The sequence below is a fragment of the Esox lucius genome, chromosome 23 (genome assembly GCF_011004845.1).
Source record: "Esox lucius isolate fEsoLuc1 chromosome 23, fEsoLuc1.pri, whole genome shotgun sequence".
In the NCBI taxonomy this organism is placed as follows: domain Eukaryota; kingdom Metazoa; phylum Chordata; class Actinopteri; order Esociformes; family Esocidae; genus Esox; species Esox lucius.
The window spans coordinates 14,861,720-14,880,959 of NC_047591.1; the positions used below are offsets into that span (position 1 = coordinate 14,861,720).

The 19,240-nt window shown below is 38.0% G+C and overlaps 1 protein-coding gene across 1 annotated transcript; it reads right to left on the reverse strand.

Moving 5' to 3' along the window:
• Positions 1-1,479: 1,479 nt before the first annotated feature.
• ano6 (anoctamin 6) lies at positions 1,480-18,839 on the reverse strand. Its single transcript, XM_013140138.4, has 20 exons — positions 18,585-18,839; positions 16,003-16,076; positions 15,407-15,535; positions 11,683-11,748; positions 10,969-11,247; positions 9,585-9,698; positions 9,358-9,473; positions 9,072-9,206; positions 8,252-8,357; positions 7,730-7,790; positions 7,466-7,611; positions 7,145-7,222; positions 5,920-6,145; positions 5,209-5,378; positions 4,844-4,941; positions 4,257-4,387; positions 3,190-3,395; positions 2,763-2,968; positions 2,564-2,669; positions 1,480-2,432 (listed from the first exon to the last, which is right to left on the reverse strand). The coding sequence occupies exons 1-20, from the start codon at positions 18,679-18,681 to the stop codon at positions 2,217-2,219; spliced, it is 2,760 nt and encodes a 919-aa protein (XP_012995592.2). The 5' UTR covers positions 18,682-18,839; the 3' UTR covers positions 1,480-2,216.
• Between the last annotated feature and the right edge of the window lie 401 nt (positions 18,840-19,240).

Here is a 19,240-nt window from a genome sequence, read left to right on the forward strand (position 1 = left end):
GCCCACTCCTTCTCCTGACCTAAATCCTATTGAGAATTTGTGGTCCCTTCTCAAATGTGAGATTTACAGTCAGGGTAGACAATACACCTCTTTGAACAGCATTTGGGGGGCTGTGGTTGCTGCCTCAGCGAAAGTTGATGGTAAACAGATCAAGAAACTGACAGACTCCATGGATGGAAAGCTCATGGCAGACATTGAAAATAAAGGGTGGGTATACTAACCACTGAATATTTTTGAAAGGACACAAATTTTAATGAATTGTCATTTTGTGTTATTTATTTGTTACACTTGAAAAATTTAGTTGGGAGAAATTATTTTTGTAATTTAGTTGCCTAATAATTCTGCACACCAATTGTTACCTAATAATTCTGCATTCTTACGTATTCCCCCCCAAAAGATCAAAATTCACTTTGTTAAACATTCAGGTTCGTGGTTCAATTATATTTTGGATTGACTGAAAGCATTGTGTTTGTTAAACAATAAAATAAATCCTGAGGTATACGATTTGCCTAATTATTTTGGACACAGTGTATATGCATAGGGATTTTAAAATATAAATAACAAGGAATAAATGCAGAGTGACAACATTAGCAACAATTTACTCACACTTACTAGGAGTACCAATAATGAGTTCATGTGCAAGGGTGCCAAGTCATTTAGGATTATGTACATATAGGTAGTGGTAGTACAAGCTAATATACAATAGCAGAAGTAACATAATATATGTGAGCAGTCAGTAAATGTGTGTTCACATTATCTATGAACAAGTGTGTGTGTGGAGTGTACGTATGCTTTTGTGTGTAAATATAGCAAGCAAGTGTATTTATATAGCACAATTCATACATCGAAGCAATTCAATGTGCTTTACAAAGAAAATAATATATAAATATAAAAATACAATAACAAAAACAAATACTCAAATGAAAACATTAAAAAAAAGAAAACATCATCATAAAAAATACAATAAGAAAACACAAAGATTAAACATGGGATGAAAACATCATAGGCATAGGCACGTGAAAAGAGAAGTATTTTTAACCTGGATTTATGTATATTTTTGGGGCACGTCTAAGATCTTCTGGTAGTTTATTCCAGTTGTGTACATAAGTGCTAAACGCAGCTTCTCCATGTTTAGTTGGGACTCTGGGCTCTACTAGCTGACCTGTTTTCATGGATTTAAGAGCCCGGCTAGGTTTATATTCTTCAAACATATTAGAAATATATTCAGGGCCTAAACCATTCAGAGATTTATAAACTAAAAGCACCACTTAGAAATCTATTCTGTAACTGACTGAAAGCCAATGCAAAGATTTAAGAACCGGAGCGATGTGCTCTGTTCTCTTGATCCTGGTTAACATTCTAGCAGCAGCATTCTGAATGAGCTGCAGCTGTTTTACAGTCTTTTTCGGGAGTCCAGTTAAGAGGCCATTACAGTAGTCAACCCTACTAGAGATAAAAGCATGGATGAGCTTCTCTTGGTCTTTTTGGGACACCATATATAGTCAAATATAATCCATTTTATATTCATTTGGCAGCCTTATTTAACAATTTTTTTCAGGAAAGTGCAACATTGGGAGGCAAGAAACATTTGATTAATGAAAGAAAACTACTACTACTGTTATAAAACCTATATATTGTATGTTAAATAATTGCAAAACATATTTCATAGAAATCACGGCAGTAAATTGAAGGAACAACAAGCAGCACAAAGAACAAATATAAGAAAATGTAACTATTCCAATAAAATCAAGCATTACGTTTGCAGATATTTGAAATATCTATAATGCTATTACATATCCTTAGGCTTATGCAAACAAATAAATCAAAACAAACCAACCTCTCATCTTCCATATATAGGGTACCATCAAACCTGAGCATTTAAATCCTAACATTCATGATAGGCAAAGTTGTTTCTTCTCAGAAGTGCCTTCCAGACCTTCATTTTAACATTATAACATTACAAGGCACTGTAAATGTAACAGCATACATGTAACAATCAGCTCTTAAAATTGCTAACTATACATAAGGTCCAGAAATCGGAGGAACACAGCTGAACTTACACAGTTGGTTTGGTTAGACAAGCTGCTACGGTATGATCAGCATTCATTCATGTTATTAAAAAAAAAACATTAAAACCTTCAAATAAATGACTTAACTGCTCACAATACTGGTACATATTGCTGGACACTCTTCAGAGGATGGCTAAAGTTAAGAGGTTAAAAGTCCAAGTCATTGGTCTCCTCCTCCTTGTCCTCTTGGTGTTTAAGAATGTTATCAGTAACAGGCTTCAGGTTTTTGGTCACGAGTTTCAGGTTGACCTCATGAAGCATCACGTGAGTAAGGTACTTCTCACGTTTTATCTTGTCCCTCACTGCGGTAGGCACGTCTGGGATCATGTAGGACAAGACGAACTTGGTGAAGTACACAATGTGCTGAGGAAATAAAAGTCAGAAGAAAGAAAAACCTCTTAATGGACTCCGTATAGGTTGGAAAAACTACATCTGGCATTAAACTACACAACAGATAGAAAAGTCAAGGCAAAGCCAAGAGTAATTTTACTCACCTCAACAACTATTATAAAAGCCATCTTGGCAGCTATCACATGCCAGTAGTAAATACTGTATTCATATTGTCTAGGGTGTCCAGGGGGATATCTGAAATCTCGATACCTGAATTGTAACAGACAGACGGCGTAAATGATATCATCACACAATGTTCCCGTCATTGAGACTCTACTAGTAAGTACAATACATTCAAGGTACCTGCAGGTGGTGCTGTTTTCGAACCAGTAAGGCGTTTGCAAGGGCCTGCTCTTGTCGGAAAAGTCCTTAATGTCGAACACGGACAGCGTGTTGTTGATATAGCCCTCCATGGTATAGTTGGCATGGTCTCCATAGGGATACACAGAGAAAGACCAGTAGTACACCAACCGTGGGATCATGTCTGATGTGAACGCAATGATCATGGCCTGGGAGGGAGAACAGGGAGGTCAGTAGACAATGCATGTTAGACTGGTGCTCATCATCGTAGATTCATTATAATCTACGCAGTTCAATACAACAGTAGCGTAGCAATGACTGACAGGCAGTAATGGGATTGTGCAATGAATAACAAAAACAACAAAATCCTGCTCCATTTATTCCTCTTCTCATTCCACTTCATGAACCAAATCAAGGAGTTACCACTCACATTTGTCGCCACAGCCAGGATGGCGACGCCTTGCAGAATGGGTTGCCACGCTCCGATGTCCTGGGCCTTTTCAGGCACCATGTGGCGGAACTGGGTGGTGATCTTCCAGGCATCCACGCGGATCTCAAAGATGTTATTGATCAGAGCAAGGAAAGGGGCCAAAGGGAAGGAGGCCACGAACAGAGTTACAAAACCAAACTGAATCACTGTAAAGAAAAACAGCAACAACAAACAAACAAAGGCAAATTAAATTATTGAAGAAAAAAATATTATTTATCTCTAGACCTGGGAACCTAATGAGATGATAGTAGCTCTTAGACTAGTCACAGGGATTTTGATTCTATTAAGTGCTATGGGCACAAGGGCTGGAGGTGAGTTTTGCTCCAAACCTCCCTGACAATCTAAAGAAGATTTAAGTAATGATATTTGCAGTACTATTAAAATGACTGGCATAGGTTTGTTCCTTGTTCCTCCTGGTTTCTTTCGATCTGTGGGCAAGACAGTTGACTTCCCTAAACCAGAGTATCACAAAATAGTTTTCTATAGGTAAAATGGAGGTTTTACAAATGAATGGATGTGCCTCTGGGAATGAAACGCTGATTGAGTGGATGTTATGGAGACTACTCATGTAGGAGAGACAGTTCCTCGGTTTTTGGGTTCTTTATTATTGTGGTTCCATTCACGTTGTAGCATTCTCACACAGCAATGGATCATTTGGAGAGAAAACAGTGTCCCAAATGAGAGACGTGTTCACAGCAACAGTTGCCAGGTGATGAACTCATTAATGAATTAGGTACTCAACCTGTGTAATGCTATGATGTCCTCAGACCATTTGAAGGGACAGATTTCTTACAATAGGAAAGGTGTGTGTCACTGGTTAACAGAAATGCCTGTGGAGCCATCTTCGTTCATATTTCCCATAGGAAATAATACTGAAACACTCACCATGCTATGCTTAAAGTAACCGCCTTACTGCATAAACACGCACCCAATCCTCGATATAAACAAGTGCCAAGGGGTAGTGGCAAAGGGTTTTAGGGAGTGAGTTGCCCTTCTTTATATCTTACCCATCTCCAGATATTCATAGAAGAGCCCCAGCTTCCCAATGGGCTGTAGCGCGTAGTCCTGCTCCCAGCGTGGGGTCACCTTCTCAGAGCCCACACGTGTGCAGTAGTGGAATATCAAATTCTTCACCCACCTGATGAGGAGAAACGTGTCAATCACAATAACAAGCACATCCGGACACTACACAAGAGATACTTTTGAATTGCATGTTTCGTTAGGACAGGGCTGACCACTAAACCAAAAAACCTGAAAAGCATTTATTTTGGAAGTTGAAGATAAAAGACACTCTTATTTTTAGCTGAATCTAATACTTTGCCAAAACTACTTTGTATTTTGACATTTCGGGCTTTACGGTACACTATAATTGTAATATGTAATTCTTGCCCATCTTTGGAGCATTTCGTGGTAAAAGGAATGCACTGGCACACAACCAAAACATCTGAACAGGTGCTGACAAAAGGAGAGTAAAACACTGGCTATACAAATAAAACAAGTCGCACACTGTGCATAAGCTCAGAGAAAAGTACTGGGTAAGCTAGTAAGGTTTCGGCCTTCTCATTGCTTTTCTTCCACTGAACCAAAGACTTACGGCATCAACACCTCCTGAATGTTATTCCAGATGGCTTTACCCCCCATGATGACAGTGAGCTGGGTTGTCAACTCAATCAGGCACCCTCCTGGATCACACTGGTGACACAACCAATGTCAGCCACATGTGGTATTACATAACAGTATAGCATCTTCATTCAAGTGAATAGTGTTTAGATGTCCTGATATAGGCTCATATTAATTGAATTTACTGAAATATAAAAATACCAAATAATGCAAAATGTTATAAATACAAGATAAAAAAGCCAATGGAATTTCATGCTGTGTTAACACATTCTTTACTAAGTGTACAGAAAAAAACAACAACAACTGAGCCATCTTTAAATAAGTTATAAATTTACATACCTCCTCGTTCCTGTACTCGCCCAGCAGGTAAACAGGTTTCCCAGGGTACCCAACAACTTTCCCTTTGACGAAGGCAATGTAGAAGCATGAAGAGTAGTAATTGACAAATTGGAAGAGGAACATCTTCAGAGTCAGACTGTTCTCATACTCTGTCTTGGTCCTTGGTAGCTCTATCAAATAAAACAAACACACCAGGCATCTTCTCAATTTAATCAAAAAAATATATATCCAGCTGTTGCTGTCTCCCCATTCAGCTATTACCTTTGTACAAGGACCTCATCAAAGAGCCATTGTAGTGTGTGATTTTCATACAATACAAATGTGTTAAGTGAGCAATATTTACTCAAAACATTGTATACTCCAGAATTTTTAGGACATGGTACATTTAAAAATAATTGTTTGGTTCTATCATAGGTCCAATTTCACACATGCAGAAGTGTTTATGAATGTATATGTGAAATATTAAAGTGTTTGGCATATCACATGAGAGCCTTGGAGAACTGGAACAAAGGCCTGGGTCAACACTGTCCAGCTCTTCTGGAGAAATTATGGTTAGTTAATCTCTATGCTACTGGACACCCTTAATTTATTCATTTTACAATAAGCAAAGACAGAATAAACATAGCAAAGAAACCTTTAGTAAAAGCCAATGGACAAACAGCATTGTTCTGTTTAGCAAACCTCATATAGTTTAATATTTGAGCACCTCACCAAAATCAGTGATCCAGATGGCTACTTTCTCATACAGGAGGTTGAGCACCATGATAATTACAAAGCTGATGATAGAAGCAGTGACGGAGGTGGCCATTTGTGGGGTCACATACTCCTTGAACGGTTCAAGTTCCTTTATATCCGCTCGCAGTTGTTTTGAAAATGAGAAGAATACTGCCAGGCGGTACACGATAATGGCAACCACGGATGCCAGGATCAACATAATCTAAATGCAAAAACGAACACAAGAAATGGAGGTCAGACATGAAACTAAAGGTTAGACTGGACAGGCCTGGCAGAGTAACACCAGGGAAGACACCCAGTACAGGCCTGGCAGAGTAACACCAGGGAAGACACCCAGTACAGGCCTGGCATAGTATCAGCAGGGAAGACACCCAGTAGAGGCCTGGCAGAGTAACACCAGCGAAGACACCCAGTACAGGCCTGGCATAGTATCAGCAGGGAAGACACCCAGTACAGGCCTGGCAGAGTAACACCAGGGAAGACACCCAGTACAGGCCTGGCAGAGTAACACCAGGGAAGACACCCAGTACAGGCCTGGCAGAGTAACACCAGGGAAGACACCCAGTACAGGCCTGGCATAGTATCAGCAGGGAAGACACCCAGTAGAGGCCTGGCAGAGTAACACCAACGAAGACACCCAGTACACGCCTGGCAGAGTAACACCAGGGAAGACACCCAGTACAGGCCTGGCAGAGTAACACCAGGGAAGACACCCAGTACAGGCCTGGCAGAGTAACACCAGGGAAGACACCCAGTACAGGCCTGGCATAGTATCAGCAGGGAAGACACCCAGTACAGGCCTGACAAGGTAACACCGGGGAAGACACCCAGTACAGGCCTGACAAGGTAACACCAGGGAAGACACCCAGTACAGGCCTGGCAGAGTAACAGCAGGATAGACACCCAACAACTGGTTACGTATATGGGTTACAGAATTCAGGGACATGCAACCATGAAACATGACTACTTAGTTGTACAAAATGTTAATCTGTACCAATACTTTTGGGACCCTAAAATTTGGGGCTAGATACAAAATGTGCTGAAAAAGTGCTTTATCTGGACTACTGTAGAAGAACATAGCCTAAAAATAAAGCTGACCGTCTAAACTTTAAGCTATTGCAATAGTCAAGAAAATGTTTGTCCAAATACTTTTGGAGTTGGGGAAAATAAATTAACAAAAGAGTAGTTGAAAAGCTTTTACCCAGAATAAGACAGTCCCGATTCCTAAAGACACTCTCATACACCGTCCGAAAGCTGTATACGGTACTTTCTCTTTCTCCTGAATGAAGCACAACAACATAGTTTGCAAGTTTTTAACAATGCAGGTAATATAATCCAATTTATGAGTTCTTGCAATTGTAGGTCTTCACTGAAAATGAGAATTGGTTCTCAATTGACACGGTTAAAAAGCTGTGAGAACAAACCACATTATCTATCATTCGATGGGGATTGTTCTTCCAGCCTCCTGAGGCTGGCATTGTGGAACTGTGGATCGTATGCCTTTACTCCTTAACCCCCTTACTTGTGTTATAGGGTTGACTCTGTCATAGTTGCACTTGGCCTCATACTCTGGACGAGGCTGTTCCTCCTGCTCCAGAAACTCCACTGTGTCCCAGTCGTACTCCAGCTCTGCCTGGTAGCGCTTCCAGAACTCCAAGAAGAGGGTCACTGGAGCCAAATGCTAATTGTTAATCACCTGATATGAAAATAAAGTTCCTGACATCTACACTTGAACTGTAGATTACACTGTAAATTATTGGTAAGCTTAATTGTATAAATGACTCACCCCAAATGGCCATGAAGACAGCAAACACCAGCGTCCCGAAATTATCAAATATGCAGAGTTTCTGAGGAAGACAAGGCCACATAAAAAAAAAATCCAGGATCTTATAATGCATACATACATACACATTTGGTGTAAATAATATAGCCTCAGAACAAACCCTGTTAAATTTTTTTTGAGTTGTTGAGCTTATCTCTTAGTCAGACAAACATATTTGCCATTTAACCGGTACCCTAAAAAAGTAAGAGTTGTACCATTTCACTAAATATTTTTTGATTTGTCTCTTAATAAGTTACGCAACTGGCTCGCAAAGGTACTAGTATGTGCTAACAAAGGCATACCACCTCAGTGACAAGTATTGCTAAGTTTTTAAGTACTTTTTCAGTGTTCTGGAAATACTCCTGGTATCATTTCCCATAAGAACCATAATCTCTCCTAATTGATAGTGCAGATGAATGGAAGATGTTCAGAGATTAACTGGAGCGAAGTCCTCTACACCCATGGATCGGATGTGGCATTACTTACTTTAGAAGAGTCACAGGTGTTGTTGAGCCTCCAGTAGGTGCATTCCCCATCACACTGAGGACACATCACTGTTTGACCTCCAATCAGTGGGTCACACACCTCCTTGCTATAAAACAAATTAACAAAGTAGATGGACAACGCTTTGCCAAAACAAACCAAAAAAGCCCCAAAGTATTCATACCCATGCCAATTTTGAGCCAGAGTGAATTTTTATTTGACCAATAGTAATAGTAATGACTAGTAGGTTTCTTCTGGCTGGAAATGACATAAACTAGTGACAAACCACGGTAAGAAATTGTGCTGGAGATAGAAATGAATAACCTAACTAATTCTGTTTTTAGCCATGACTTGCAGTTGACTAGTAACTGACTAGAGAACTACTGCTGTTCAGCTGTTCTCAATTTATTGGTGATTAGAATGCTCTCTCATGGTGTAAATTACAAAACCATTTTAAATGGTATAGAAACTTGCATTTTCTCAGAAATGTGCAACAATTTCAAGGGGTATGAATAATGTTGGAAATGGCATTTTTTGTAAAAATTACTGTGTTTTGTCACTTGTTTATGTCATTTCCAGCCAGAAGAAACCTATTGGTCAAATAAAAATTCACAATGGCTCAAAAGTTGCCATGGGTATGAATACTTTTGGGCTTAACCATACATAGTGTCAGGTTATGGCAAAGGAGGAACGTGAAGAAATTATATTTACTCTGCTGAATCTGATCCTGTAGTAGGTTATTTGTTACTACATTTAGCCATTTATAATACTTTGATATGTGGTTGTGAGATTCTGAAGTATTTCCTTTGAGTCTCACACATACCTCCAGGTGCTTGTATCTTGAGTCTTATACCCATAAATGAAACAGCCCAGTCCAACAATAGCAGCAAGGGCTAGCATGGCTGTATAGAAGCCCAGCCAGGCAAAGTAAATGCCCACCTTTTCACCGTAATACTTCCTGAAAGAAAAATATTATAGCATTATCATCCCATTATCGTTTACATTTAATTAGAACAACTAAAGCATTTTTTGTATGTACGAATAATTCCAAACACAATATTACACCCATAATGTGCATTTTTGTGGAAGTGGAACAAAGCAAGAAATACCTTATAAGATCAAGAGGCTGCATCTTATAGAAGTTTTTAGGGTGGGCCCACTCGTTAAACAGGAGGTATCTGACATTTGGACACTTCTCTTCTTTTGATCTCACGTTGAATCTGCCCTAGATTAACACAGCAATGTTAACAAAAATACCCTTGAGCCTATGCACAGACCTAAAGGTGTTTTCGGGGAGCGTCGGTGTCCTGTCACACCACGGTTGAACCCCACTTACATCATGCAATGGATAAGCAGCCTTGTACACCCCTCCATCAAGAAGTTTTGTGATGCCCAACTTTATGGCAGGACCTCGCACCTCATAAGGGGCTCGGCTGAGCAGGTGATAGGCCTGAGAAGGAAGACCAAATATTACATTATCATTGAACTATTAAAACAAACTCTGTTTAAAGTATAGGTGCAAAAAAACTGTTTTTATTGAAAGGACCCCATTTAGAATCAGAATTCCTTAATGCAAACACTTTACAAAAAGATAACATTTATAAAACTGGCAAAAATAATTTAATAATTAATTAAATAATAATGTAATCATTTGGTTCTATCACATTGGTCACAAAGTGCAGTATCCAGATAAGTAGTGCTACATAGTGAGCTAGTAGTTACCCTTAGTTATGAACTGTTTACAAATATACTTAGAAACGATTACTAGATAAACCCTATGTGTCACCGCGCAACCTTATTTAGAATTGTTTTACAATACAATATAAGTTATGTTTTCACAGCTGTCTTGTATTGGGGCTCTGTCCTAGGAACATAAACATTGGTTCAATACCCTCATGTTCTGGTCATTTTTACAAAATGTAACTGACAGTATTCACATATCATAAATATCAGTTCCTAACATATTAACCGTACCAGATTATTTAAACACTCCACATTTCTGTGATTGTGAACGTATGTTTAACAGTCAGGTGGGAAATGGGAACCATAGTACTTTGTGTTGGTTAAACAGGAGTTGGTGTACATACTGTAAACAACGTTGAATATTTTGGTAATCAGGCCCACTATTTATTGATGGCTGAAAATTTCAGAGGTGTTAAATCTCTCTGTCATTTCTGAAGTAAGATTACCAAACTGCTCCCTAAAAACATATAGATAATATGCTTACTTTCAAATTTTGAATTGGCTTATGGATGTTTATGGATGAGTTAGGGACATTTTTAAATGCTACAATCTTCTTTTAAAGTGGTATACCAATTAAATGGATCCATCAGTTATGTCGATGCTAATAGAACTGCTAATATAATAAAAGTGAGAAAATAAATAATTCTCATCTGTTCAACCATGGACAATAGGCTAAAAATAAATATGATGTAAACATATACAAAAATGTGTACGTACATTTCTAAACAGTTAATAATTAATAGTTTATATTGGTTCACTATTTGGCAAGCTTTTCTGACAAACGCATAATCACCTTCAACAAGGTAATTAAAAAAACATTAGGAACCTTTTACAAATGGCGCATTATAATTACGTGTCAATGAAACCTGTGATGCTTCAAGTACCGTAGGTAGATCAATGAGGTGACTTCTTTATAGTCCATTATTTTTATTTTGGGTTCAATTCCCATGTTGAGCAGAAGAAAATTATGAACTTGCCATCCTACTCCTTGTGGACGGTGTGAAGAAGTTGTCCTGGTCCTCCATGAAGAAGTACTCCAGCCTGTTCTTCTCGAAAGGTGCTGTGAAAAACTCAGTCTCCTTGGCAATGAGATGCACGCTGGGGTAGAAGTGTTTGGTGAGGCAGCTGAACGGCGAGGATGTGGTGGAAATGTCATTGCGTTTAATGGGCATCTTGATGTGGAGCACTTCGGCGTAGGTACACAACACATCCCAGGGCATATGCACCTTGACGAACAACAGCTTTTCATCCACCACCTAAGAAATTAACAGTAAAGCAGCATTACTTATTTAAACAACATTTAAGACAACTTCAGTAATCCCTTGTAGGACTACAAAGAAGGCATCACCATACAAAACATCACCCACAATACACAAGTACAAAAACAGCACATCGAAGACTGGTTTTATCAACATTAACTTACAAATTATTTTCCATGAAAATCCCCACTTTTTGGAAACTATACTTAAAATGAAAATACTTGATTGTTAAAAAGGAAAACCTTTTAAAACAACCGTTGCTTCCATCAAATGCAAGGAAAACAAATCCACAAGGACATTTCTTCTGAACCAGTATGATAACAACAGTTTCTCTACCACTGATGACCAAAATAATGTGAGACACATAGGTTCCATAGGAGAAAGTAGAGTTAATAATTAAGATCAGTAGAAACCCATTATGTGGCCACTCACAGATCTGGTGACCTCCAGTTCCATCCCCATCTTCATCAAGCTTGCCTCAAAGAATTCTCGCCGTCGCTATGGAAGAGAACACAGGATGGGAAATCAATGGATCCTTGGTTTGTATGAGTAACCCTTTGTTTCCATACTGTTTCCCTGCTGGATAATGTCCAACACCTATCCCTTGATTACATTTTACATGATATTTATTCCATCTTAACTGTGGTTGTTCATAAATCATGAAAAGTGTCCATAAATGTTTATTATACTATATTTTTACAAACCCTAACACTCTTCACTTAACAGTCCCTAACTTCCTCACATTTACTATACAGCAAAATAACTTAGAGGGCCCTTTTTCCACTGTCATCATAAATGTATGCATGTATTGAGGGAATTTTGTAGGTCATGACAACTGACAGAACAGTCGCTGTGTCACTTTGAATCTTTTTTCATATTTGCATTAAACTTATAGACATGATGTGGAAACAGCTACATTGGATATTCTAAATCACAGGTGTCAAACAGATACCACGGAGGGCCTTGTGAATGCTGGTTTTTGTTTTTACTTCACAATTTGTGCCCAACATATGACCTTTAACAGCAGGTGATGTGAGATCCTAACTAATTAGTGACCTAATTAATCAATCAAACAAGGTACAAGCGTAAACATGCAGATACACTGCCCTCCATGGAACCCGTTTGACACTTGTGTAACCGGTTTGACACCTATGCAGCACAATACCTAAAACATATCAGGAAATAGTATGGGAAAAAATCTTGGGTGTAGCTACCCTTCAAAGCCCAATTTGCTTTTAGTTATCTTTTTTAAATCAACAAAATAACAGGAAAATAGGTGTTGTTTTCTATTGTGTTTGTGTCTTTGCAAAAACAAAAAGCAAAATACTAATGCAAAATATTCATGATAAAAATCTTTCAGGTAGGCATAAGATACTTTTACAGTTACATGTGAAAGCAAGCCTTTCCAACTTTACGAGAAGTTACATTAACCTGATTGTGGCTACATAAAGTGTACTGTAGACACAGCCTAGTGCATAGCACACACACATTTTTAATAAGTTCAAAATATGTTGTTGATTAACAAACATAATACTTTTTTATATGTTGTAGAATTCTATATAAAGTCAGGATTTTTTTATTTTAGATTTAGATTTAATAGGACCCAGACATGCAGCAAGAAGTGAGGGGTTGAGAGACAAAGGCAATGCATTTTTGGGATGGGAAAATCGAGACAATCATCTCACTCTCCTTTGAATAAAGTCTCCTTTGAAACAACCCCCACCACCACAGATATTCACAATTGTATTCAAATAAAGACATGCTCATAAAACCAATATTCACAGTTCAAAACGGTGAGCCACACAGTGTGTCTGAACTGTATTTTTGTAAAATACAAAACAAAAAAACTTAGATGTACATTTCCGGATTCTTCCATCGATAGATATTTATTGTTTTCTCTTTACCTGACAGGATAACACTCCCTTTTAAACCTACACAGTAATTCTAAAGTCATTCCCACAGTGTGTAACAATTGCAAGATTTTCAATTTGATTGATATGAATAACTGTGCAGTGTTTCCATATTTCTATTAAATATGACTTTGAATTACTTCCAATATGAGTGAAATACTTCCAAAGCATTCTAATTATATATGTTTTAAACAGAACAATGTTATAAAAGTGTGATTTTCACTGAGCAGTTACTTGATGCATTGAAACAGTTTACAAGTCACCTAACAGAACGAAATTAATTGAAATGATATGTAACGACAGTATAAACAGCGCTCCAGTCAAAATCTAAATGTATACATTACAACACTGTGCATCTGTATACATCCGTTAAGTGCATTCATCAACAAAACCTCTAAAGCACTTTAAAGACAGTATCAGGATACCATCAATCCTCTTATCCCTCAATTGAATATTGCATTAAAGCCAATACAGCACTGAATGAGTGTCAAAACTGGCATGAGGAGCCTCCCTTTATTTAACCCGGACTCTATTACTCCCACAAAGACATGAGTCAAGAGCTTGGCAACATATGTCACCACAGTTGCCTAAGACGTGTACACTCCTCCTGCTTTTAAAGCATCCTGCTCACAAACAACTCATTGGGAAACATCAATTCAACCTGTGGGAAATGGTTGGTGCATCAATGAAGCTGACTTAAGGTTGCATAGCATTACAGTCATTATGATGTGCCAGAACATATAAAACATTTCATTTTATGTTAATAAAACATAATTTGAAATGTTACTGTATCCCTAAAGCAGTGGTTCTCAAACCTTGCCCGGGGACCCCTATCCATTTCATGTGTAAGATGTATTTCAGAGCTAGCACAACTGAATCAGCCTGACAACTAATTACCAAGACCTTGGCTGCTTGATTCAGGTGAACTAGTTCAGGTCTACAGCAAAATTGAAACAGCTGGGGTTTCCCAGGAATGGTTTAAAGAAAAACACAGACCTAGTGTGCTAACTGTCTTCCACCTGATAAATGTTGTTACATGTGGTAAGACAGTGTTCTTACTTTCACAATAGTTAGAAACACAGGGGCACACCTGCATTCGCAGCCTAATGCAGTGGTTGCACATACTGTTATGCCTACAAGAAAGGCCTCAAGCTGCTATGTTTACATTTGAACTTGATTAAGCTGCAATTCTCCAACTTGTGAATTGTTATTAAGAATTTGATTGAAAAACGTTCCCAGGTTTCATGCAAGTTAAATCATGTCACAACAGGTGTGATGGTAACAGGAACGGTCTGTAAAATACTATTACTAGATAATTTGTTTGCTTGACAAGGTGGGACCTTTTCGTGTCTGTAAAATGCATTACGCAAGAAATAGTGGTGGAAACAATTCAATCCACATATAATGGATGCAGTTAAACCAGTTACAGATCATGCTTCTAAGCCATACAGAGATGAACTTGACAATCCTTTCCAATAATTACATACAGTCTTATTAAGGTAATATGAAGATTACTGTGTGGCTGCCATCTGACCAATTAAAAAATGTACCGCCCTTATAATGTCATAATGTAGCCCTGTGTACACGTGCTGTTACTTCCAAGTGTATTTTATGTGTAATGCAATTGTTCATGTAACAATGCTATCAGTAGAGTTGAAAATGCCTGTAACACAACATCAGACTTAAGATGACAGTACATGACCGTACAGGCTCAGTAGGAGATAAATTATCATCATCCTACACCGTTATACACTTTCTATCTGCAAAAGGTCTGTTTGGTGGAAACGGCACTGTTGGCAAAATGCACACCTTTTTAAATGCACATGAGAATCTGTCTACAATTTGATGGGAACGTAGCTAGTGAAGCAAACGAAAACTCCCTATACAAATATCCTGAGTAAATATTCTGTGTGCAATGAAAAATGTATGTCAGAATAAACATACATTTGAAATGGTACGCTGCTAAATTAACGTGTTTGATTAGAAATTAAGCAATACTAATGGTTCATTACATATTCTATGTTTGGTTCATTACATATTCTATGTTTGGGAACAGAAAAGTGTATTATGAGCAGATGTTTCATCAATGAGAAAATCAGCAAAATGTTGTCCCAGGGAAATCTACAAAACAAACCCCCACTCTTTCCCACAGTATTTCCTGTTCTGAACGCCTTATTAAAAGCTTTTGACCATGTGGAAAATAAATAAGGGACTTTAGTATCACAAACCAACAGAAATGAACTTACTTTCCTTCTCTGGAATATTTTCTTTTTATCCAACTCCTTCTTGTCCTCATCTTCATAGACCAAGACAAAATCTATTTGCTTAATGCCATCGTTGAAGAACAGAGAGTCTGGATTGTTGTTGAACTCAGCCTGTAGAGAAAAGCAACAGGCTACGTCTGGTGCCTTTACAGACTCAAACTCGAACTCCTCTTCTTCCATGATTTCATACATGTTCCTTAATGGGATAAGGATCGACAAACAAGAACCAAGAACCCACTACTGTACGTCTTACTCATGGAAAGTCAGACAAATGGGGAGAGGGAGGGACAACGGCAAAGCATGACCCACCCCTTTTCTATTGTGATCAGCCGTTCAGAGTTGGAATTGATACAATTACTTTCCATATAAGAACACAGCAGCAAATCAGAATATGACCATCTTGATGAACTAAAATTCCAAAAGCATACATGTTATACAAATGGCATTAGTTACAATATTAGTACATTGTATTCTTTATACTACTGTATAACTAGTACTATAACTACAATCAAAGCAGAGAAAAAAATAAATAAATCATAATGCAGAAATGGTATGCATTTTAGAGGGTTGAGACTCACCTTCTCAACTTTGGACAGTGAAGCCCCCTCTGGTTGGAACTGATAGGTTGGCAGAAACTCCAGTGCCCAGTGTTCTGCCAAAAGAAAAGACAACACTTAAGACATGAATAGCAACAGATATCTACTGGTTGTGGATAGAAATGAACATAACTGGTTCCATGCGACATTGAGTTCTGGTGTTTGGAAATTTGTGAGTGGTTATTTGGATAAATAATGATTTTTGCAGTTATTAGCAATTTCATTTTATTTTAGAAGGAAAGGGGTGAATTTAAAGAGAGGGCTACACACCTTGTTATTGCATTTTTTTTTTAGATCCCTTCTTTTAACATGAATGGATGGACAAAGACATCCCAGTGTCATAGCCTAGATATAACATTGCCTACATGAATATGTAACACTCAAAGAAGTATGATAGCTTTTGGGCAGCACCTTTACTGTGTATGGTGTTCTGCCTTAATAACACTTTAGCAATCACCCATTGAGTACAATACTTTGATATGTTGTGAATCTGGTTGAAAAGACGTTGAAAATAAGTCTTTCAAAGTATTTTCATCACTGGGTGGTGACAGTGTGTTAGTTACATTATTATATGTATAATGTGCAACTGGGAACTGATCTTGATTCTGATCATGTAGATGCATAAGTTCAATGAAGTGGAACATTTGAGAATGCAGGTAGAGCTGTGATTTAATCAACGGAAAGAAGGGGGCTTGCAACAGCTCTCATTGGCCTTGGACATTTTTGTCATAATGATCAGATTTGTTAAAACGTGTTCTGAGTTTGTACTAATTGTACTGTACAATAGTACATATTCAAAAATTTGCAATGAAACACCTATGAAACAACACAATCTTTGGGTAACATCTAAAAATGTAAGGGATTGACCAGTCTAAACTGTTGGATTATCAAGCTTTTCCTCTAGACCAGTGGCTGGGTGGGCCCCAGGAGAGGTTTGGGAACCACTGGTCTAGATTGTGCCATTCTGCTTGTAAAACAAGTATAGTTGTAATTGGTTTCAGTCCATAATTGTCAATAACATTTATTGGTTGTTACATGATTACACACCATGCCAGGCATAAATGTAAGGTCTTTTTAAGCCCCTTCTTTTGCAAGACTTTTAGACAAGTCTAGCAGATGGTAATGATCAGATTCCCTCAGCATTTGCCTGAGTGCAAAGTTCTGTTAAATTTTATCAATCATTGTGTCTGTTCATACATTCATCATTTTCACAACTGATGTTTCATGAGGAAAAAGCATGTATTCATCCAAAGATGTAGCTTCAGCCTAAAATGGAAATCTTGATGTAACGGCAATCTGGAATCGTGTTTGGAAAACATGACCAATTCTGCATGTGTAATCCATTTCACAGTTAGACGGTGACGATATTAGACACAACCCAATCGAAACTTTAAGCAAAACCATTCTCATAACTATTTGATTCATACACATTCATCCTTCCGTGTTGAGTCCTGTGCAAAAAACGAACATGCTACACTGAATCTACTTAATGCATTAACCATTTCAAATGCACACGAATGAGCCAAAACATTATGACCACCTAACTAATATGCTGTTTCTCCTGCATCCAACATGTTGACTACTGAGAACAGACTGTTCGCTTACCATCTAATCTACCCAGACATTGATGCCCTTGTTAAGAGATGATCAACTTTATTCACTTCACCTGTGAATGGTCCTAATGTTTTGGATCCGTGTAGTAATGAGTGTATGTTTGATGAAGCAGTAGCACATGCTGGAAATCCAAACACTCTTGAAGGATAAAGTACTTTGATTATAATTAATAATATAATAAATTGTTGTGCCTCTGTAAAGTAACCACTATCAAGTAATAATCTGGTCATTATCAAACATCTAAAAGATCCAAGGAGATTTAAGGGCGGGACAGGGTACCAGTACTGGGCAAATATTAGGTTTGTTTATTGTGAGTTTAGTTGCGGTATATCGGCAAGCTGTGCAGACAACAGTTTGCCTGAAATCTGGCCTCTGTGAACGCATATTTGTTAGACCTGATTATAGATGTATCCACCGTAATCATGTAAAAATTAAAAATAAAAAGATAGAGAAATACAGTGTACCATTATCTGCTGCATGGCTGTAAGCATGGTAATTCAACGGGTAAAGACTAAAACAATCAAATATGTGATTGTAGACAGCGGTCAGAGCATGAACATTTGTTAGGGAAGAAAAAATAAACCCTGACTGAAAGTCGTAACATTTGAGTAACAACAAGGATACCCCTACATAATGAATAACTTTAGTATATTCATTCGTGGTAGTTAAGACAAAATGAAGTTCGTGACAATGTCAAAGGCAGGGTTGGCCAGAGCTTGGGAGAAAAGCATTGTCTACAATTCCCATTTCAGCCTTGAACTTTGCGTTTACAATGGGCAATGGTGGTGTAAAAGAAATATACTGATAGTTTTAAAAGTATCAAATAATAAAAGAGAAAATAGCCCAACAACGAGTGTGTGCGTAGGCGTGGCATATCGGTAGCATATGGTTCCTCTGCCCTCTTATCGTGTTGAAACATTATTGCAAAACATAAATAAATATGAACTCACCGTCTCCATATTTTATTCCCATCTCAAGGACCCCATCCGATTCTGTCTCCGACACATAATCCATTTCAAGAATATCGTTGTCCCCACCCTCACTCATCTTAAATATTACATATAACAAGTGAAAGTACTGAAACTAGACAGTTCTATAAAGTATAAGGGTGGAATGGAAGCATCAGGTATTACATCCATATATTTATAATAATAGCTCCATTTTCTATCGTCAGTGTTGTTTCAAAATAATAATGAAACAGAACTGCAAGTTCTAACTTGAGAAGATGGGTGGAGTATTCGTGTGACAAGAGTAAAATAGGCGGTTTTTTTGAGTCGCCTAGCCTCTAAACAAGACAGTCTGATTGCCTCCCAAAATGACCCATTCGAGTCCAAACGTTACGCGTTGATACGTTGTGTAACATTCCAATGAATATGCAAACGGTTAGAAGTTGGTTTTACTGGGAGCGACCAAAGAATAGCCTATGGTTTAAGTTGTATGGAAGATATATTGGTTAAAAATTCAACTCCAGTTGCAAACCCAAGACAAAATGTTCGCTGTGTCGTTGTAACTAGCCTATACCGTTTGTGTCGACTTACAAATAACAAATACAACTCGAATGTCATATTCTCAATGCTTGTAACGCCTGTTGATGGACCATAGCACA

Coding starts and splice junctions, on each gene's coding strand:
- ano6 (XM_013140138.4), bottom strand. CDS start 18,681: ATGAGTGAGGGTGGGGACAACGATATTCTTGAAATGGATTATGTGTCG. Junction 16,077..18,584: donor GGGAATAAAATATGGAGACG/GTGAGTTCATAT, acceptor TTCTTTTGGCAG/AACACTGGGCACTGGAGTTT. Junction 15,536..16,002: donor CACTGTCCAAAGTTGAGAAG/GTGAGTCTCAAC, acceptor TTTTCTCTACAG/GCTGAGTTCAACAACAATCC.